Source organism: Sebastes fasciatus, chromosome 2 (assembly GCF_043250625.1).
Source record: "Sebastes fasciatus isolate fSebFas1 chromosome 2, fSebFas1.pri, whole genome shotgun sequence".
NCBI classification, from domain to species: Eukaryota; Metazoa; Chordata; class Actinopteri; order Perciformes; family Sebastidae; genus Sebastes; species Sebastes fasciatus.
Genome location: NC_133796.1, coordinates 18804743 through 18828079, shown reverse-complemented (window position 1 = coordinate 18828079; position 23337 = coordinate 18804743). Strand labels below are relative to the sequence as shown.

Below are 23337 nucleotides of genomic sequence, written 5' to 3'. Positions count from 1 at the left end.
GGGGAGATGAGATTAAAATGAAATGACGTTTGGAAACATTGGGAGGAGGGGGTGCTCGCAGGTGAAAAGTTCAGCCGTATGTAATTTGACAGTTTTATTCCAAAGTTTGCTGCTTACGGGGGCACAAAAAACAGGTTAAACTTCAACACCGCATTACTGGAAAGCACAGCTGGGGGGCAAAAGAAAACAGCCACAAATGCCAAAAAGCCTCCGTGTGCATCCTCCCACTGCGTAACCTCGCTCTCCTACTGCGTGTAATGACATCCCAGTTATGGCTGTTTTTTAATACTTGTTTTCAGCAACAAGCTCCTTTCACTCCCCTCATCCTTTCATGTTGAACTGCTGCCAGAAGATACAGTCCTGTGTGTGTGTGTGTGTGTGTGTGGCCCGAGCACACAGTCTTTGATTAAAGAGGAGGAAAAAAAATGTGACTTGATGTTCCAGATTCTTTCTTCTCCTGAATAAACAAGTTGCCGTGCGAGCCGGAGAGGACGGCATCACCACGGGGGGCCTGAATCACTGATATTAACACGGTTACATTGTGAACGTCTGCGCTCTCAATGAGTCCCTTTACAGATGAAGATGCCATATTTTGTTTCCCTGCTAACACGTTAAAGGGTGGGGGGCTGATTGCATCGGAAACAGAGATGGCGTGATGCAATCACATTTTTGTTTTCCATCTTGTTAGTTGTCGTCTAGCAAAGAAGGAGCTCTTTGTTTCTAGCGATTGGCCACGCATACTCATTCACATCTACGCAGGCCTGGTCTATAAACTGCAAGAACTTCAAAGTTCAGGAAACTGCAAAACTCCCTTTAGCGAGTTTGCTTTTTAATTGCTTTTCGTGAACTGTGAAGATTAGGCAAATTAGAAGAAGCTGATTGGAAAAGTGGGGTTTAGTTTTTTAATAATGACTCTCATTACTCTTTGGTAAACTGTACGTCCGTGTTCTTAAGTTTTTAGCCAAGCCAGCTGCTGTAGTTTGTGTTTAGTGTTAATTAGCAAATGCTAGCTAAAGGTCCTGACACACCAAGCCGACGGTCGGCCGCCGGTGAGCGTCTGTCGGCCTAGGTTTTGCAGTGTGTCCCGCACCGTCAGCTCTACTCTGCCCGTGTCTGAGTTTTTTTGGCCGATTCAGCATGTTGAATCGGTGGCGGAGTCCGTCAGTGAGAGAAGTCACTCTGATTGGCTGTTCAGCTTCAACCAATCAGTGCACGAGAAGAGAAACGGAAATGAGGAAAGCAAGCAAACGAGTTTCAAGTCAAGAGGAAAAACACAGAGGGCTGTTCTCATTTTTGAACTTCATTTCGTCTGATCATTCCAATACACAGATATTTTCACAACGACATGTCCATCTGGAATGAAGCTAAGTGGTGAGTGAGAGTGAAAATGGTCGGCAAACGCCGCTTATTTCATGTACGTATCATCACAACGGCTTGTATGTCTTCCGGTTTCCCTTTTTTAAAATGACGAATACAGACTACCGCCTGCTGGTGTGGAGAGGTATTTCCTCTCACGCAGGCACAGAACGTTGGCGCTAACTGGCCGTCGGCTGTGGTCTTCACGGTGTTTTCAAATGCAACTTGTCGGCCAAGACAAGGGCGACGTGAGGCGATGAAACGGTCGGCCTTCATCGCCGCTAGTTCTTTGATGTCGGCTTGGTGTTTCTAGGCCTTAACATGCTGAACTAAGCTGGTGAACATTATACCTGCTAAACAGCTGCATGTCAGCATGCTGATATTGGCTTTTAGCTCAAAGCCTAAATACAGTTTTCACAGAGCTGCTAGCATGAGTGTGAACTCTTAGCAATAACACAAATGTATACGTTACTAACCAAATTCAGAATAAATATCTCTGTGACTTAATGGTGAAACAGTGTTTGTCTATGTTCTTCCTCCTTTCTCTTCCTCTGTGGTTACTTGTTGGTTGTGTTGAGGTTTAGCTACAGAGCGAGTTCATTTCCAGGTCAGGTCTGAAATGCAGCCGCTCACCAGGCTTCGGGTGATGATAAAATCTCTGTCTGTGCTTTACATTAAAGCATAGACTATGGTTATTGCTGAGTATAAATAAGATATTAATGTGAATAAATATTTGATTTTCGGCCATAACTGCAGTTGATTCTTCCAGAAAAATTTATTCCTTGAATGTAGGTTAATGCTCTTTCTTTGGGTGTATTTTACTTTCACATTTAACGTGATGTGTTTCCCTAAGAAACCCAGTCAGGGTCACAGTGCACTGATGGTAACCCTGTTAATGTAAGGATGTTAGAGATGCTTGTAACAGTAAGGGGAGTGTGTTTTAGCAGTAGATTTCAGTAGATTTGTCTTAAGTAGATTGAGAGGAGAGGAACAGATAATTGAGAGGGCATCATGTGATTTAAGGTACTTGATGTTAAGATTAGTTTCCCATGCACTGACTTGTGAAGGAACATTTCTGACATTTTTGATGTTTATCTGACCAGACAGGCTGCTTATACACAACGTCGGAGTGATGGTAAAAGTGCAGAGATGGTTATAACATTAACCCTCTCTTGTGTCTCCATTTAGACTGTGGTTTCCCTCTGGGACAACCAGGGCTCTATGATATTTTTGTGATGTTGCTTTGAATCCCTGTGGGGACATTTGAACTCTTCTCACTTGTCAGGGAGGTCAAAGGTCAGGCTCAGCCACTGAGCACCACGCCTGGCGCAGATCTGGATTCAGTGTCTTGCTTAAGGACACTTCAGCAGGACAGATGCTGGCTGTCACAGGGGCTTGAACCTGAGCTGTCAGTAACAGCACTCGCTGCTGTAGGACGCCCTGTGGGTGAAAGTCTGCACCAAGTGGCACATGATGTTACACAGAACAACGTACTCTATCGAAAACCAGCAGCATCGCCTTCTGGGTTTTGGTGACATTAACGTATGGGAGACACTAGATATAACTCTGATTTTCTGTACTGAAGTGTACACTATCGTGGGAGGTGAGGAGCATAATGTATTCCTTTATTACTTTTCTGATGGATTTTTAGCCATGCTAGTGGCATTGTTCTGGCGATGTCGGTCGGTTCACCACTTTGGTCGAGACTAAAATATCTCAACAGCTGGATGAATACTAATGACTTTGGTGATCACCTGACTTTTTCTCTAGCGCCACCATGAGGCTGAGATTTTAGTTTTTTAGTGAAATGCCTCAACAAATATTGGATGGAGTTTCATGAATTTTGATACTGACATTTATGTCACCATAAACCAAATTAAATCAAAATTCCAGCGCACACCAAGTTACTGGCATAGACACTATTTTATTGACAAATTACATTAAAAACAAATAGCAAACTACACTATTTGCTTTGGGCTGGATTGCAAACAAGTGTGCCTTAAATCATCTAGTGCTGATTAGCAAAGAATACCACACTGATTCGGATCGGTCAACCACGGCGTTCTACGGTCTGTTATTTCTGTATAACAGACCGTTGCTATGTATAACAGACCGTTGCTATGGCCGCAGCTCTGATGTTGGACTCTGGAGGACCGTTTTTGTGTCAAATTATTGATTTCTTAAGTAAGTAGTTGTGTAATAAACCCCTTCAGGGCGATGCAAGACTCCCTCCGCATTGCATTGGGGTCCACCCTGACGCAAAGCCGCATCGCCCTGTCGGGGTTTATTTCACAACAATGATCAGCTCACTGTACATTATCCCTTACTTAGCAACTTGATATAAATATTACAATATAAAGAAATGCACCCAGGAGAAGAAGCATTACTGGAGAGACTAGAAGCACCGCTATGAACGAGGTATCTTTTTACTTTTATGTCCTGAATAACTTTGGTGATCCTCTGACTCTTCATCTGGCGCCATCATCAGGTCAACATTTAAATTCGTCCAATACCTGCAAAACTGATTGCAGCTGTATTTTGTGTTTAGTGCTAATTACCATGCCAACACCCTAAACTAAGATGGTGAATGTGGTAAACAATTATACTTGCTTAGCTTCGGCATGATGGCATTGTCGCTGTGTCTCCAGGCGTACATCCAATACAAGATGTAACTGTGTAATACAAAACAGTGAGTGTTATGTAAATAATGACAGCAGCATATTAACTGTGTCCATCAGTGTTTCATTACCTCCTCTCTCTCTGCTGCTCTTCATGCCTGATGCCCTGTAGGGTACTGTACTGTTGGAGGGATTTTGTGATGAATTAAGCCCACAGAGTAAATCAGATCATTGGCGCTGCTTGTTGTATCAGAAACATGGTTTCATCTGGATTTACGCTGTGAAAATCAAAACCAGTTTGGGCATTTATTGCAGAGAAAAAAGTCCCACGTTAACTTGTATTTCATCTCGAATGGACTGTATATGTCTGTGGGGGCCATGTCATTCATACGTGTGAGTCTGTGTGTGTGTTGGTGGACTCTTGGCTCCTATCTGAGTTAATCTATCAGTGGATGTGATCAGATTACTGTGGATTATACTCTGACTATTAGAGGCTTGACCAAGACTGGATCAAACACGCAGACGGATCCCAATGCGTGTGACCACACTGACACACTAATGCATGCGAGCTCACAAACCCCTACATACACAAATATGAGCTGACACTAAGGTCTTAACACACAAACACACACACACGCGTGCATGTTTGGTCGGATCTGTTGGGTGTTTAAAGTTCATCCCATTAACAGAGAAGCAGGTGTGAGAGCTCTTTTGTGCCCAGCGTTGATCCTTCAGTTGGGGGGGAAGAAGTTTATTAAGGCTGGTAATTGCTCCTAGAAACACTATTTGACTATGAATGGACTAAAAGTAGACCTGAACAACCTCAGATTTGAATTTATGTTAAATATACATGTTGATGCGTGTAGCTTTTCCGTTTATGTAAATCCTTGAATGATTTGAGTCTGTGTTTTGCCTTTTTTACTGAAGGGAATTTAAATATCTTTTAGCTCAGAGGAGAGGTTGATAGTTCTCTGCAGAGTTCATCTGAAGTCACGACACGAACGGCCAGAGATGCGTTCAGTCCAGTCAACTGTAAAATGGAAGATAGAAATTGCTGTTTTTGACGTGTGCTGCAACAGGAAGGCTCTTTTTGACATGATCCGACCGACATTTGAATATTGAAATTAATTCTGACAGCCTCAGTGTGTGTTCATAGTTAGTTGACTGCAGGTGCTTTGACATAAAGCATGTACCTGTCACACTGTGATGGTGTTGCTCATGACCTGTCAGGTGTCATTTTCTCACTGGTTCTTTAAGTTTCCATATAAAGTCCCCATATTGTCCCTCTTTTCTTAATGAATATAAAGTCTTTATGTGCAGTGAGATGCTTAATGCTGCTCTACATAAACCAACAACAAAGCACAGAGATAAACACACACCGCAGGGATACAAACACCCACGAGAGTTGTTAGGTGACTCAAACCAGAAAAACAAACCAACCGCCACCTGAGAAAATCCTAAAGAGGGAGATTAAACAAGTCGAAGAGATAACCAAACAAAGCAAACCACCAAACGACCTCTACCTAACCCTGCACAGATATTTAAAACCACGCTTTACATGCTGTTATATCTTTTCACAGTGAGTGGAGCATTTATGAGATTGACTTCAGCTCTTCTCTCGCTGACCAGAGAGCTGGACAGAAACTGGCTTTACACCTCAGTGACAGACGACTCGACCGTCCTCCTCTGAATGTGTGTTGTGTTTAATTCAATGTGTGTATGAGGTGTGTCTTCTTGCCTCTATGTGTCATGACCATCTGTAAGATGGCAGACTAAGCAAGCGGCTGCCAAAGTGACGCTGCAGAAGAGAGAAGGATGAAGTTGGAGTCAAAAAGATGTGAAAGATGGAAGGATTTAGAGACAGAGATGGAAGGAGAGATAAGAAGGGGAAAGATACAGACAACATATGCATATATCCAGAGCTAGGCCAGCCGTTTCCGCCTATTTTCAGTCGTTATGCTAAGCTAACCGACTGCTGGATGTAGCTTCATGTTTACTGCACAGACACGAGTGGCATCAATCCTCTCATCCTTCACTCTGTAAGAACACGAATAATCCCAAAATTGTCGAACTATTCCTTTAAACACTGATTGGTAGTTTATTACAAATTCATGCTGTGCAGCCAGACTTTGTTGAGTCTTCTTGGGTTTGAATATGACACTATTTAAACACCATATAACCATAGATAGACTGTATATAAGAAGTGGACGTAGTCACCGTGACTTCACCCATTGGCTTGTAGACTGACATTTTGAAGCCTCGAGTTCTGCATTTTGTTTTTTGGCCGTTGCCATGATGTTTTTTTGCAATTAGAAGTGACACGAGAGGGTGGAGCTAAGTACAAACAAATGCTGAATAATACTGTGAAAGGGTTAAAGTTGTAAGACGAAAACACGGACGACTCCCAGACCGGACAACGCCGTGGCAATGACCTGTTGATCACAAGGTAGCCATGCCATAAAGCATACCCTGCTTTATGGTCTATTTGACTCTGAAAGGGACCATCATTTACTGAATGAACATCATGCTGTATTGAAGAAAACTTGAAACTAGCGATTGAGACCATAAACTCATGTTTACTGAGGTAATAAATCAAGTGAGAAGTAGGCTCATTTTCTCATAGACTTCTATACAATCAGACTTCTTTGCAACCAGAGGAGTCGCCCCCTGTTGGCTATTAGAAAGAGTGCAAGTTTAAGGTACTTCCGCATTGGCTTCACTCTTCAGACCCGGAGGTAGCCCACTGGTGAAAGCTTCAATTAAGAGTAAGAAGAAGGTGATTCCGAATATACACCTGAAAGGGGAAAATGTGATACTGGATATTAAGGGGTTAACAGTCACTGAAAACACTGTGCTTTCTTCAGTTTCTAATATCTCTGGCTGTAGCTGGTACACTGAGGTGTGTGTTGTTTACGTTTTTTTGTGTGCGCACAGTTTTAATCAATCATGTTTGTGTTTGGAGGAGAGGCAGATACAGGCTGGGGCCATTATCACTAAGAGGTTTCCAAAGCTATTCATGTGATGTGAGGTATAAAAATATCTCTACTCCAACATCTGCTCTCTGCGTACCCTTTTAAATCATGTTTCAATCAGCGATAAGTCATATTTATAGCAACCATTTGTTGATCAACCACGCGTACCGGCCCTGCATTGTTGTCATCATCCTCTAATGCTTTTTTTCTCGGTGCGATCTGTGATGGACTGCAATACCCATAAATCACAGGGGGGTTTAGGAGGGAAGCAAGCAGCACAGATTTCTCTCTCATTACTTCTTTACAATTCACCCTTCTTTCCAATTTCCTTTTTTTATCACGTTGAGTTCCCATTTCTAGCCTCTCTGTCTCTCTTTCACTCCCTCTCATTTCCCCTTCTGTTACCCTGTTCTTCTGTTAATTAAAAAATATAGTTAAATGATGAATTTCTGCAGTTAAAATGAGTAAAAGTGGAACCTAGAACTGCAGTCATGAAATAAATATTTGGCATTTACAAGCACAGCGGGGGAAAATTACGTGCTGATCTCTCTTCCCAGCACTGGCTCTTCATAAGCGTGTCGACTCAAGGGTATACCAGCATACGAAAGGCGTGGGACTTGAAACAGATTTTTAATTCCCAAATGGAATTTAACACATTAACATTTTTAACATATTAATTTGACGTTTTAAATCTGTGCAGAGAGCGGTGTGCAAGGCATTGCTTTATTTTGATGGTCTCTCAACACTCAACAGTAAACTGGTAGATGTTCAACAGGCTGTTGGCTGCTTGTTCAGCCAGCTGTCTGTCACTTAAATGGTCTTCTTATGAATTGATTGTAAATTGAGAACAGCTGCTAAAACAATCATACGTATCAAAAGCCTTCAACAGGTTGGAGTTACAGAGCTGCTACCATGGAAGTGAATTTAGCTTGTTGCACTAAATACCAATCATTTTTGACAGAGTATGATAATATTATGGCTTAACTATTAGTTTAGACTTTAATGATGACTTCCTATGCTTCTTTAAAGGGATGGTTTGTTTTAAAGTGGGGTTGTATGAGGTACTTATCCTTAGTCAGTGTATTACCTACAGTAAATGACAGTCGGGACGCCCCCAGTTTGGAGAAACAGACAGGAGTACTGACACCGGAGCAAAGCAACGTACTGCTGTGGACGGGGACATCAGCAAAACATATTTTAGCGACCTGAAAGAAAGGCCCACGAAAAATAATCAATATCAGTTTAAGTGTACGCTATATTTAGACTATTTTTGCCAATTTACATTGCCATCAGACAACTCTTTCAGACGGCGAACTGAACTGAAAGTGAAACTTCTTTCAGTTCAGTTTCCCGTCTGAAAATATTCTAAATATAGCGTACACTAGGCTTGCTGCGGTAGCCGGTGTTACACCAATTACATTACATGCCCAATTACCCATTACTTGTTTCTCCAAACTGGGGGCACGCTGACCGTCATCTACTGTAGGTAATACACTGACTATGGATAAGTACCTCATACAACCCCACTTCAAAACACCCGGACTATCCCTTAAACACAGGACATTATGACTTGTCAAACACAGGTGCGACTGTGTAAGTGTTCCAGCTGCAGGCTTGTTAATACAGGCCTTTGTCATGGGAGACGTTTTTTAAATGTCACAGCAGGAAAAGCACAGGTGTGAATAATCAAATGAATGACGGCTGAATTCCATTTAGTTGCTTCTATTGTTCATTCTGGCTCACTGTCAACATGACTTACTGACACACTTGAATAGAAGAGAGCCAGCGTTACTGTCATTAGTAACACCTGTGCTTTTCCTGCTATGCTGATGCGCTCACTGCGCTGACACGACATCACCAGAGCCATCGTTAATGTTATTCGTTACACCTGTGCTTTACTGCTATGACACACTTGAAAATGCCAGAAAGGTCTGCAGGATGTGATGTCACTTCTGTCCCTGCGAGTTAACGTCTGGACCTCATATTTAACACAACTGGCGTCATTGAAGAGTCAGATGATGAAACCATGAATTTTTTAGGACTGTCTGTTCTTCTGTCAGGGCTGCAGTCCTGGTCTATAAAGTGCAGTTGGAAGGTGTTGGTATGCATGTGTGTGTGTGTGTGCAGCATGTCTTTGTGCACTTGCACAGGTCTTTGCACATTTGTTGTTGCACGTGAAGCTGCACAGAAGCTTTGAGGAGGTCTTTTCTCATGAGACAGAGTTTCCACAACCCTGTTTCTAGATGCAGCTGTTGAAGTGTCTTAAGACTGAAGTGTGGTCTGTGAGGCAGCCAGGCATGTGAAGAGGAAGCTCGTTGAGGTTCAGAAGAGAACCGAGGACATGACAGATGTGATCAACTTGATCTGATAGACAGAATCACACCTTACTGTATAGCTGACCACATCGTGAGTTGTATAATCATGTTACGGTGGTGTTATACTAACAACAGTCTGCAACCTTTGACTAAATCACACCACTGTCAAAGATAACAGCACATGCAAATCTCAGTATACTCGTCACATGTTTAGTGACACTCTAATAGGGTTTTTCCCACACATGTGCTGGCTTGGCTCGGCTCGATTTGACCCGGAACGTCAGCTGTAAAACGGTGGATAAATACATTTCATTTCCTATTTTCGGTAATACTTCATTTTACAGGTCCGCAAATTTCATGGTAATTAGGTGATAATTAGAAAGTAACCTATTTGAAATTTCTTTGGAATTACTGCCAAATTACCCCAATATTTACCTCCATTTTCTATAATTTATAGAAAATAACTTTATTATAAACATTATTTAATAATTATATTCTGCTGTTTCCCAATAGCTTGTGATTTATTTAATTCATTTCCAGGAGAAGACACAATGTTAATTGATATGCTTTATTTCCATGTCTGCTGATAAATAGATAATATTTAGAAAATAACTTCTTTGAAATTTCTTTAAAAAACTCCCTGAATAATTACTTTAGCTACCAGGTTACATTTGTGTAGACAATAAGTCACACAATGGTGACATTTGTTCCTGATCAGAAGCGTCTTCTATTAGTTTTCCACCTCCGATGAAGAGCAGCGCACAGCCGCTTCTCAAGCCTAAGGGCCCTATTTTAATGATTATATGCTATTTCAGCATGTAATTATTAAATCATGTTTATAATAAAGTAATTTTCGATACATTTTAAGGTAAATATTGGGGTAATTTGGCAGTAATACCAAAGAAATTTCAAATAGGCTAATAATTATTACCTGACTTTGCGGACCTGTAAAATGAAGTGTTACCCTATTTTCTTCACAATAAAATTCCCCCTTTATTTTTGCCGCTTGTTGTCTTTCTCTTTAGAGTATTAGTAGACTTATTCTTACTAAGAATAGCCGCTAACAAAGCTCTGCTAATTTGGAGATACACATTTAATTTCCTATAAATTCTTCACAATGAAATTCCCGAGTTATTTTGTTATTCAGATGCTTTTATTATGAAGCAGCAAAATCAGGAGATGTTGGGTTTTCATCAGCAGCAACTCAACTCCTATACGGCTGAAAGTGAAACTAACATAAAGCAGATATCTGACAGTACAAATGGGGACGCAGCAGAGAAAACACATGAAGACTGAAGAGGAAAAGAGATTCCTCTGGTTTCCAATCTCTGTCTGATCAGCCATAAAGGTGAACGATTTTATAACCAGCTCAAAATGCAGAGCCATGAAACATTTTGGTTTGAAAAGTTGACCGTAAAATGTCAGAAAGACAAAACGGCTCAACGAAGCAAAAAACTTGAAAACGTGTCCTGTTTTTCCCTGAGAGCCTGTCAAACTGTATTTCTGCAGCGAGTCTACTGCCAGCTTTAGTTTTCATCCTACACTGAGCATTACCATCTGAATGTTCACACACTCAGCTGTCAGGAACACATATAGAAATTGATTTTATGTAGGTTTTTTATAGTAGTCGTGGGTGTTGGGCAATCTAATCTTATTTAAGTCACTGAAAAATGGTTGTATAGTTTTCCAGCAGCTTGACACTCTGTCTACAGTAGATGAATGTAAAAGCTGGCACAGAGTGAAAACAACAGCAGTTATTTTGCTACCAGAAATGCAAGGGCCTTAAAAGCATGACAAAATCCCTTTTCTACCCTTCATGGCTTCACTCTGCTGTAGAAATGAACTGTTGAATGGTGTTTGTGGTGGTCTCTAATGTCACACGGTCAATGGCGAACTGTGTGACAACAGATCAATAAAGCATTTGGGAGAGGCTGAAGGTGAACGGGAACTACAGAGCAAATAGAGTCAGACAATAGTTTTCTGAAGTCAAGGGCAACAGACTGGACAGGGGATGAATGGTGCTAATTACTGTGCCTCCCAGTGTATCGATCCAGTGGCTTTTAATGGTAACATAAGTGGACACAAGGAGGGATGGCTCAGTCATCTGTCCATTTGTGTAAACGTTGTGGGCATTAAACCGTGCCGCTCAATGGACTGGTGGAGTGAATGAATGAAGACCTGATGAATGGAGAGGAGGAAATGAAAGGGAGGGATGAAAGAATGGATGACTTTGCCTGCTTCTGAATCGGTGCACATCTCAGATTTGTGTCAATGATTCAAACGGTGAAACAAAAGAGCTTTTCAGTCTGATTGTCGGGCTAAAGGAGTGGATGAGTGAATCGATGATTGAATGGGATTAAAACATGTGCATGAATCATACTGACTGTATATAAGAAGTGGACGTCACCCATTGGTTTGTGGACTGCCGTTTTGAAACCTGGAAATCAGCATTTTGACTGTAGCTATTTTGGTTTTTGGCCGTCGCCATCTTGGTTCTTTTTTGCAACCAGAAGTGACACGAGAGGGCGGAGCGAAGTACAACCGAACACCGAATAAGACATTTTTTAGGCGATCAAAATGTTACGATTAACTTTCATTAACTGAAAACACACTATTAGGGTCATTTTCTCATAGACTTCTATACAATCAGACTTCTTTTTGCAATCAGAGGAGGCGCCCCCTGCTGGCTATTAGAAAGAATGCAAGTTTAAAGCACTTCCTCATTGCTTTCACTCTTCAGACCCGGAGGTTGCCCACACTGGTATGAATTGATTTATTCATTAAGTGCTTCGCTAGAAGATGTTTTGTTTGTTCAACATCTTGGGATGATGGAATCACGTTCGCTGGACATCCTGTTGTCCAAATGGACTTAAGCTGAGTGAACTCAGCTGAGGCAGACTCTGGTCTGGCATGGGTTTCATTATTACAAAAAGAAATAACCAGGACTCGTCTTAGAGAGAAACAGCAAGTTTCAACAAAACAGAAGGGTCAAAAGAGTTCTCCAGTCATGTGAAACTTGTATATTTACATTAAGTCAATGACAAAAGATTAGTTTATTCAACTAAATACCTGTATGGTGTTTAACAGTGTGTTATTATTCATAATACTGCACATTTTACAGCCAAAATGCTCTAATTGATATCTTTAAAAAAATAACCGATTCCTGTGTGTTGGATGAGACGTCTTTCAGCTGCTCTCCTGTTTATTTGTTTTCAGATTAAACTGTGTATCTATGCTGCTAAACTGTGTGTGTGATGTGTTTGTTCCGCTTGTTTCAGGATGATTGGGGCTCCAGCGACTCGTCCAGTAGGAGCAAAGCTCACCTGTCTGACGACAAGACTCACGGCCTGGAGACTCTGCCGCCAGGTAGGAAACCTCACTACCCATCATGCACTACAACCACACTGTGCTTAAAATACATGACTTCATGATGACGTTGCATGGATAGAATACTATTAATGACATTATTTGAGCATTTGAAGGGAAGGAAGGAGCTAATATGTTTGTTGGGTTGTCCTCGACCAAAGAAATTCATAGTCGACTAAAGGCCTTACCACACCGGGGGCGTTTTTTCGTGCGATTAATTCACACTTCAATATATTCAAACTGTTGTTTTTCTCATGAATACTTTCTCACAGAACGTGAATATTAAACAGCGTAAAAGCAATGTAATTGCATAAAGGCATCAACCAATCACGTTGTGCAGAATTGGTTGAGTTGCCCCTATATACAAGAAACAACAACACGGAGGCACCGTAGACCGAACCAGGACGGCAAACTTTATTACTCCTTTCAACCTTGACAAAGGCAGCGCAGACCAGATCCACTCCTTCTTTTCTCACCTTTCACAATAAAAGCCCTAGACATATAATATTCACAGGCGAGGATTTCGGACTCAAAAAGAGATTGTTGGAGGTGCTCTTTGGAAACAAATACATGTAGACACACAAATCACAAGAAAACTCCAAGGCACACTCTTTTTAAACAATTAAAATACCTTTATTGTAATCACATAGTCATGTTAGACCTAAAGCCAAACTCTGACGCGTTTCGGCATCAAGCCTTCGTCAGGGATTCAAAAGGATTGTTGATAGATTAGTAAAGGAAAAAGAACAATTACATCCCAGCTGTAAAGCATGTGAACGGCTGACTCTGTACACCACAGTGATGTATCCAGAAAGTATTCCACGTCATGACCCCCAAAACCAAAACCATTTCCTTTTTGAAATGTGGTAACACAGTGGCGTAGTTTTATAACCAGTAGAGCATGAACACCCTCAGCCTCCTTAACCTTACCATGCTTAAATAACCACAGAAGACAATTCAACACAGCAAAGAGCGTGTTGCAAGTTTCAAATGTTATAGCCATCCAAAATGATTCAAGTATCCATTTTAATCTCGCCTCAAACCCAGCTATGCGTCTCCACCCAGGCTTTGAGAAGCGTTGTTTCAGAGTCCGACCGTGTAGAGCAGAGCAGAGGAGTCACAGCAGAAGGAGCATCTGAGCCGCGATTTCTCATTCAGCTCTCATCCTCAGCCCGGCTCAAAGCAGCCGCCCCTCCCTCACAAGCCCGTGACCTGCGAAAGCTGAACACACACTCTCTTATCTGATCCAGCGGTGGAAATGGAATCCAATTTGAATGTTGAAGTGGGGGCATTTCAACTTCAGGGTGACTTTACACGATTACAACGACGACAGCGTATCACAACATCACCCACAACACACAAACACACACACACACAAGAGGAGGAAGAAGAAGAAGAGGGGAAGTGGTGAAGAAGAAAGGGAGAAGAAGGAGACTGGCAGAGTGAAGGATAAAAAAAAGATGGATGATAAAGTCATGAAAGAAAGTGGTGGCAAGGAGAGTGAAGGAGTGTGAGAGCTCAGGTTGTTCAGAAGTGCATCAATGCTCTTTCTAATTTAAACAGTCACCAGAATATTAGCATATCTCTGGTTTCTGGTACTATGTGACCTGCTTAAAACAATTCACTCAAAAAGGTGGCACTTAATAAAAATCTATTTCTTGAAAACATTTAAAACATGGTAATGCACCAAGTAAACCTCAAACTGGAACTCACAAATATATTATCAACTGAATCATGAATATTGAGTAACACTTCATTTTACAGGTCCGCAAATTTCATGGTAATTACGTGATAATTAACCTATTTGAAATTTCTTTGGAATTACTGCCAAATTACCCCAATATTTACCTAAAAAATGATCGAATTACTTTATTATTTAATAATTATATTCCACTATTTCCCAATAGCTGATCATCGATTTAATACATTTAATAATTTAATAATACATTTAATTTATTATCAAATAACCTCTTTGAAATTTCTTTAAAAAACTAAATTAGCCACCAGGTTACATTTATGTAGACAATAAGTCACACAATGGTGAGATCTGTGCCTGATCAGAAGTGTCTTCTATTAGTTTTGGTTTTCCACCTCCGATGAAGAGCAGCACACAGCCGCTTCTCAAGCCTAAGGGCCCTATTTTAACCATTATATGCTATTTTAGCATATAATTATTTAAAAATGTTCACGATCACTGACGACAGAGATGCCACCTGATACCAAAGTCGTTATACTGTTTCCTCACATGCCTTATTAGAAGTGGGAACTAAATGACAGATATCTTCCACAGATGTAAACAAAGCATTCATTTTGGAAGCGTCAACATTTATTAAATAATTAATTCACAGACATATTTTTTTAAGGAAAAGTCATACTTTCATTTGGCACCTTTCTAAAAGTGTTATTTAAAAATATATACATATTTGTCTACATGAAATGTTATCAATAAGACCTTTAAAGAGTAACTGCACTCCCTGAAAATATTATTTTTGGTGACCTCCGGTAGTTTGAGTTCTCCCTTTGCTGAGCTGATGTAGAAGTGTACTCCACGACCCCGCGACATCACTTTTGGGGTGGGGTTACAGGTGCAATGAAGCACACTTCTCACTACATCATCAGTGCTGCTGGGTGTGAAACATGTCTTTTCAGCCTGGTGTTGCAGGCGCTCTTTATGGTTTTATTTGGATCATTTTCAGGGGGTGAATCAAACAAGACGTGTGCAGTGCACATCGAGCGTTGGCGTTCTCCGAGCGGGTGGGCGGAGGGTTCATGGTTCAGTACAGATCCAGGGTGAGTCTTGCCTGCCAGTAACCATCGGTTGGAAACACGACAGCGTCCAGGGATTTCCAGAAAGTGTTGCAACAAACAAAAACAGAAGTCAGCAGCTGTGGGTGGAAACAGCTCGATGACTAGAGGCAGAGTGAAAACTGTTCAGACCAACAGACCACACTACTGTAGGAATGTGACGGTGAGGAAAATTTCCCACCGGTTAATAAACTTGTGACAACACTGGTGTTACCGACTACACCGGACATTTTACAGGAAAATATGACGGTCAATATGTGTAGCGCGCTTACTTTGATCTTTGGGTAGCTGTGTGTCTGGCCTCTCCGGTAGAGCTTTTGCAGAGAGGCCGCAGGTTTCCACCTGGCGCTGCGCACACTGGCTGTGACCGCTCCATCCTCTTTGCGGCAATCGACTTGTTAACGTTATGGTTCCCTTATAGCATTGAGTTTAAATCTGAAATATTGCCAAATAGGCGCGTTTGCTTTTCGCTTTGACACCGAATCCTCTGCCATCTCTCAGTCTGTCAACTCTCTCTCGTCCCATGTGTGTGAAATATGACACCTGCTACTCCGAGCTGAGACTCCTTATGGAGAAGATGCATTCGCTTTCAGTTAGTAGCGTCTGTCGTCCAACTATCTATTAATAACATGCCGCTGATACGCCAAAATGAACTAAATGGGTTTTATTTCTGTAAAAAAAAGCAAAACGACGGTGGGGGCTGTGGGTATGCAATGTAATCGGTGTGTGCCCGACCACCGTGTAACACCGGTAACACCGACTAGCCTAGATCGCACCTTTCACCAGTAGAAACCACTACAGCAAACCACCAGCTGAGTATGGATGGGCGTACCTGCTAAAGAGAGTATTGGAAAAATGACAGCTGAATGAGTAATCCCAGTGAGAAAGCGGACGGTTAATCTACTTTGAGCGGTTCAGCCAACAAATAAAAAGGAGGACTGAAGGAGACAGGGTTCGATAAAGATTTTCCAAAGTCTGAGCTAAACGCTCGCAAAGTGAGAAGTCGAAACATTAATTCCACTAATTGCTCGCTGCCACTAAACATAGATATCAGCAAGGACATCACACACTCTGACACGTACAGCAGTGTCTCTGAGGCGCTGTTATACAGTCGCAGGCAGATCATTGCGAGCTTTAGCTAATTAGCATGCCAGACACATTTCACATGCTGTCAGGGCAGACGCATGCACAAACACTCTCCTCGTCGTCAGGCTCCGTTTCTCTCTGTCTGTCTGTCTGCCTGCGAGTCACACACACACACACACACGCACACACACACGCACGCACGCACGCACGCACGCACGCACGCACGCACGCACACACACACACACACACACACACACACACACACACACACACACACACACACACACACACACACACACACACACACACACACATATACTGAGAGATAGTGTAATCTCACGCTGCCATATGCTTAACACAAGTCATTAGCATAGCAGCTGCACCCGGCTAATTAGTTGCATTATTATTCGTGTGTGTCTGTGTCTCAGTAGTCAGTGATAAACTGTGAAATTAAACATGACAACTTTCTCTGTTTAGCGCGCAATGATCTCCTTAATCTGGTCAGACAGACGCAGTGTGCTCAGCGTGTGTGTGTGCGTGTGTGTAGGTTTGATAATGTTTTCCAGACTTATATTTTCGGCTGCAGTAAATTACTAAATTCGGTCGGATTTTTTTTCTAACTGCATAATAAATGTTCTTTTTTGTTTTCTGGCTTTGCTAAAGTAGTCTGGCCTTGTCTCCTGAATTCTGCTCTGCATGGTTTCGCATATAAGCAGCATAAATCTCATGTCAGCCTCCCTCAGTGCCATGTTGCCGCCTTGTCAAGCAGCAGCTTGAAGCGGCGAGGTTTCCTGCCTGTCAGTCGTGAAGGATTCTTGCATCAGCCAGGCTGCTGCTGCCTGCATTTCATATTCCCACTGATGTATAATCCCATTCATTCCTGAGACACATTTTCAGCCTTTGTGAAGGTTTAAACTTCATGTTTGGTGGCGGCTTTTATTTTGGGATATGCTGTGTTTATTTAATACGTATTTCACCAGAGAGGATGTGTTTCTTATTAAAACATGAAGTGGAAATGTGAAATTACTTCTTTTTTTTTCCAACCATTTTGCTCTTTATTCACCTATTTAACAATACAGGCTAAAACAGATGTATAAATCAATCTTGTAACCTGTTAACTTTAGGGTCAGCGACATGATACAACAATGTGTTTTTGTTCACCCAACACCCTGTTCGCTTTTCCCAAAATACCATGTAGTGCTCATGGAGTCTGGATTTAGAAATATCTAAACATTTTTAGCCTTTCCACCCGCTGTCTCCATTAAACCACAAACAAATGACACAAACAAGGCAACACTGACTATGTTTACATGCACAAAATATTCAGTTTTGTGCCCTTATTCCGAAAATATACATACTCCGATTAACGTAACTGGTGGCGGTCTTGTTCCACCGTGCAAACCTCTTTTCATTCCTTCAACTACCTTCTTGAAAAGATCGGCGTTGTGATATTTGCATATATCCAAAAACCTGTTGATATCCAGTTCTTTTCATAATGTTTGAAAGTTGATGTGTTTCTCCTTCCAACCAGAAATATGGGCTTTTCTTTTGGTCACGCATCTCCGTAAACTGTTGGCTAGTTGGTTTGTGTGCAACGCAAGGAACTCGCAAACTGACGAAAAACAAACAAACAATTGAGACACATTCCGAATGTGCTGTATTCATGTCCAAGTAATGCTGCTAAAACCAAAATAATATCGGCATATCACACATGTCTTACTTGGAAAATGCTCTATTCGGAATAAGGCCCTTATTCAGAATACCCAATAATATAATATATATTCAATAGTCAATGAAATAGTGTGTCCTTCCAACTTCTATGGACGTTTGTTGGCCGTGTGCTAAATATGTGTTTGTGTGTGTGCAGGTAAGGTGCGCTGGCAGGACTTTGACCAGGATCTGTACGTTGGTGCCACGGTGGTCCGACCGGGTCAGGATCCGTATGCCAGGAACAAGTTCAACCAGGTGGAGAGCGACAAACTCCGTATGGACAGAGCCGTACCTGATACGAGACATGACCAGTATGTATCTCTACTATTACACTATAACTCTTTCTGTCCCTCTTTTTTGTTACACTTGTGATGGCAGGGATTATGTGTGTACATACTGCCCTTTGCTGTCTGTTTGACTAATTGGTGCTACTAGGCTGGATAAGATCTCGTGGAAACTCCCTCTATTGTGGTCTATCAGATAAAACCCGGAAGTAGCAGCAGAGCAGACACGCACTGTTCACTGTCTGCTCCATTCATAACACAAACTGCTTTGGTGATTGTTCTGTTTGTTAGATGAGGAGACAAAAATAAATCAAGGCGCAATATCTATTGAATCCCTTTATTAGAATAATATGTTTTAGTAGTCATGATGCTATTTCAGTCCTTATCAAATGTAAGTTAAAGTAGTTTAGCCATAAAGCTCTCTGAAGTTGGCAAAGTAAGAGTCTTGTCACTTGCCACAGCTGCTGCTCTCACTTGTTTTTCTCATCACTCTGCATTGTTTTCTTTAATAAAGCATAGACATGTTGAAGTGATGTACATTCTGGGCAAATGGTTGTGATGTTGTAAACGGTCACAGAGTGGCCAGTGTGTCACTTTTAAATGGTTTTAAAATGGTCCCTTGATCACGAGTGCAAAAGACCTTGTATTATCTGATTGTGAGTCTTACTGCAAACATGTTTATTTGTCATGGAAAGTGGCTGAACTTGGTGCTTGAGTCAGTGTTTGAACTAGTTGACTCACTCACCAAAACACACTGAACCAGTTCTGAGTAAGAGGGTTACGTCCTCCTAGCGGTTATGGGCTTTTGTTTCCTGGCTGTGCAGATACATTATTGATACAAATTAAGGGTTTCATTTCAAGGATATTTTTTAGCGTGTTTAAAGTAATTATTTTCATAAAAAAAAATTTTTGGGGCTTTTATGCCTTTAGAGAGACAGTGATAGTTATGAAAAGGGGAGAGAGAGGGGATGACATGCAGCAAAGGGCCGCAGGTCAGATTCAAAAGCTGGGCCGCTGCGTTAAGGACTCAGTCTTAGTACAAGGGGCGCCCGCTCTATCAGGTGAGCTACCGGGCTCCCCTTTCATTATGTTTTTAAATGCAAATAAATGCTGATCACTTGAGTGTTTCAACAGGAGGATTAGTAGCCATTTCATTGTTGCTTTTAGTTTCCAGCACATTGTAATACATTTAATGTTAACATTTTTAAGTGATGCTAAACTAACAAACACAATGACCCTCATGCAAGAACCAGCCGTACAAACAGATTTGTTCTGAAGCGGCACGTATGAGCCATTTAAGAGCATTTATTACACGGCTGTGTTGAATACTCGATTCTGATTGGTCAATCACAGCGTTCTGCGGTCTGTTATTTCTTTATAGCAGACCGTTGCTATATATAACAGACCGTTGCTATGGGCGCAGTTCTGATGTCGGACTCTGGCAGACTGTTTTTGTGTCAAATTATTGATTTCTTAAGTAAGTAGCCGTGTAATAAGCGGGATAATGTACAGCTAGCAGGTCATTGTTGTGAAACAAACCCCTTCAAGGCGTTTCGCATTGGGGTCCTCCGCTCCGCGTCGGGCTGCAGCATCGCCTTGTTGGGGTTTCTTTCACAACAATGACCGGCTCGCTGTACATTATCCCTTACTTGTGGCATTCACCAATTTTCTCGTACCCTTAATTTTCTCTTTAGGTAAATTAACAAAATTTACTCTAGTCCAGACCAGGGTTATTATAGTAAACTGAAACTGAAACTAAAATGAAAATAAGCAATAAAAAATATTGTTATTAAATTAAATAAAAATATCTTTTAAGAAAAACTAAAACTAAACTGAAACGATATTGCCTAATAAAATTAAAATTTACGTAAATTAATTTCAGTTTTAGTTTTTTAGCTCTAATATATCACTACAGAAAAAAAGGAGACAGCATGAATTTCTGTCAACTCTCGTGACATGGGACAACAGAAACTGAATGACATTCCAGGAGACAGCGTTATGCCGCGATTGCTTCACATCAGACACTAAAGTACCGCGAAGATTAAACATTATTCCTACACAGTTCTCCAACCGTGCATTTTGTATATATATGTAGCCACATACTTCTGAGACATTATACCTGGCCCTAACAAAAACAAACTAAACCTTTCTGAAAATTATCCAGACCTGTCATACAAGTATTGTACAGGCACACCTGAAATCTCAATACCTTAATCAGAATGAATATGGAGTTTAAATATGATACTAAAATAATAACTAGTGTGAAATGTATTTTTCACTCTTTAAGATTTTTGTGAATGAAACCCACAAATGGAGTGGAGCAGGTAGCCTTACAGTATATGAGGCCCAGTGATTTGTAAGTTAAGCAAAAAGAAGTGAACGTGCTGCCAACTCTGTATTCAGTCAGTGGTTTTATTCCTGCAGTATCTTTCTAGACGCGCACTGTGTGATTCAAAGACTATTTTTATAAAGGCAGCGGTCTGGCCTCACTGATATATTGACCTAACTTAGACAGCTAGAGCCATTAGCCTACTAAAAGAGCAGGGATGTGTCTCCTATTGATCCTGTAGTGGTGTGCCATTTGCAAAGCACACAGCAGCACTGAGTGTGAAGGTTTTCCAGAAATAAAAACAGCCTTTTTTTCAAGACAAGATGAAAATAACTTTTTTATTCTACATCAATATAACACACATTGGTGCGGCTGCATATTGACTGTTTCCAGGGTTTCAGTGTTGCTCTGACAGACGTGGCACATGGACACGATGCACACAGACAACTTAACGACTACTGTACATTCATCATGTGGTGTACTCTTTAAACAGCACATACTGTACATCTGGCGTGCGTTCAAGCCTCTAAGATCTACCTCTCTGTTGGCAGTAAGTCTTTAAATTATAGGTGAATGTTAATTTCTTGAAACAGGATTGTGGGTTCTTCCTACAGCTCATGTGATGTATAGCGTGTAGCGGGCATTACAACAGGATTTATTCATTCTCCCTTTGGCTCCTTGTCTCATGTAGCCTCCTATCACCCATGTTTCTCACTTTTAAGTCAGGCAGGATTTGTCTCTGTTGGACACACACACACACATGTACACGATCTCATGGGATTTTTGCCCTGCAGTCCGCAAAACACACCGTCAATCCTGGCTTCAGCAGAGTATTACTCTCTGTGTGTGTGTGTACCTCAGTGTGAACTGAATCCTATTTATTGTGTTCTTGTATCCAGAATCTGTTTAGGGAGCCGTTCCAGCTCGCAGCTTTGCTCACACATTCAGCTGTGCGTAGGAGTGTTTGTGTGCATTTGTACACACTTGTAGGCATTTATGCCTTCGTGTATTTTCCTGTTTTTATGTTCCTAATTGTGATGGTTTCTTGTGTGTGTAGTTGCAGACATAAACAATGGAAGACAGAGCTGCCGGCCTCCAGCGTCGTCATCACCTTCCACAACGAAGCTCGCTCTGCTCTGCTGCGGACTGTGGTCAGGTAGGTGTGAATGGTGTGTGTGCTGTCCAACTTTTCTAATATGATCTGTGGGCTTTTATAATATGTTTTATCTTCCTATAAATTTCCTCTCTTTCTCGGTTCAGTGTCCTGAAGAAAAGTCCTATTCACTTGGTCAAAGAGATCATTCTGGTTGACGACTACAGTGATAACCGTGAGTTATACACGCAAACAAACTGTACAAATAAACAAACCTCATAGGATCAGTGTGTAAATGCATGCTTTGTGTGTGTGTGTGTGTGTGTGTGTTTTTCAGAGGAGGACGGAGCGCTGCTGGGGAAGATCGAAAAAGTGCGCGTGTTGAGAAACGACCGCAGAGAAGGTAGTTAGAAGAAGAGAAGAGTTTTTACCATTTAAAAAAACATCTCAGAGCTGTTTATTGAATGTAATTATTCATGAAATTATTCTAAATGTGTTTTTTGTTACTGATGTTTCCCCTCAGGACTGATGCGTTCGAGGGTTCGTGGTGCAGACGCCGCCACGGCACCCGTCCTCACCTTCTTGGACTCTCACTGTGAATGTAATGACCACTGGCTAGAGCCGCTACTAGAGAGAGTGGCAGAGGTACACACACACACCTTTATACATCAGTAAAGTTTATTATCCTACATACAAAGAAAGTAAAAGATGAGAAGTCCAACCATGAAAACAATGAAAGGCGTGATGAATAGACATTATGTTGTGATGTTAAGAGAGACACTTAAAGATTGGCATATGAGTCTAAACAGTTAACACTCACCCTGCAGAGCAGCCCGCCACTTGATGAAGTCACTCTGGTTTGACCTCCTTCTTTCTCTAAACACTGCTTGTCAGGCTTCTTTTAAAAGTGACTGAATCAAAAATACGTGGCAACAGTCCTCGGTCACCAAAGCTTCATGGGAGGTTGCGAGGCCTTCTTGATTTTATGGGATGTAAGACATTTTTTTTAAATATACAGTTGGCCTATATCTCATCATTTCATTCATTTCTGTGAAGAAAACTAAATTAAATTGTTGTTTTTTTAAGTTTGGATTATTATTTAAGGAACACATTTCAAAAAAATCTCACAGGATAAGGGCTCGGTGAAGACTTGAACACAAACTAACCTATATGCATTAGAAAAGTACTCAATTAAAACAACCAAACAGCTGGCCGATGGCCAAGCAGCAGGGAGAAGAAACTTATTAAGTTTTTATGATTGTTAAAAATACATAATAAAGAGAATTGTGTTACAAGTTCCTCAAAATAACAGGACAAGTTTTTTCCTTCCCTTCCTTTAGAGGTTAGAGGTCAGAGGTCAGCTACAAAGCAGCACCCCTGGAGCTGGTAGTCAGTCAGGCTCG

At 41.3% G+C, this 23337-nt stretch overlaps 1 protein-coding gene across 2 annotated transcripts in view; it reads left to right on the top strand.

Moving 5' to 3' along the window:
• Nucleotides 1–23337, top strand: part of galnt2 (UDP-N-acetyl-alpha-D-galactosamine:polypeptide N-acetylgalactosaminyltransferase 2) — a 66214-nt gene that overhangs the window by 24057 nt on the left and 18820 nt on the right. For both annotated transcript variants that reach the window (XM_074612694.1, XM_074612685.1), the window contains exons 2-7: nucleotides 12540–12627; nucleotides 18386–18539; nucleotides 21899–21997; nucleotides 22102–22169; nucleotides 22272–22337; nucleotides 22458–22579. In XM_074612694.1, the coding sequence (XP_074468795.1) occupies nucleotides 12540–12627; nucleotides 18386–18539; nucleotides 21899–21997; nucleotides 22102–22169; nucleotides 22272–22337; nucleotides 22458–22579 (597 nt within the window). The remainder of the gene's footprint in view (nucleotides 1–12539; nucleotides 12628–18385; nucleotides 18540–21898; nucleotides 21998–22101; nucleotides 22170–22271; nucleotides 22338–22457; nucleotides 22580–23337) is intronic.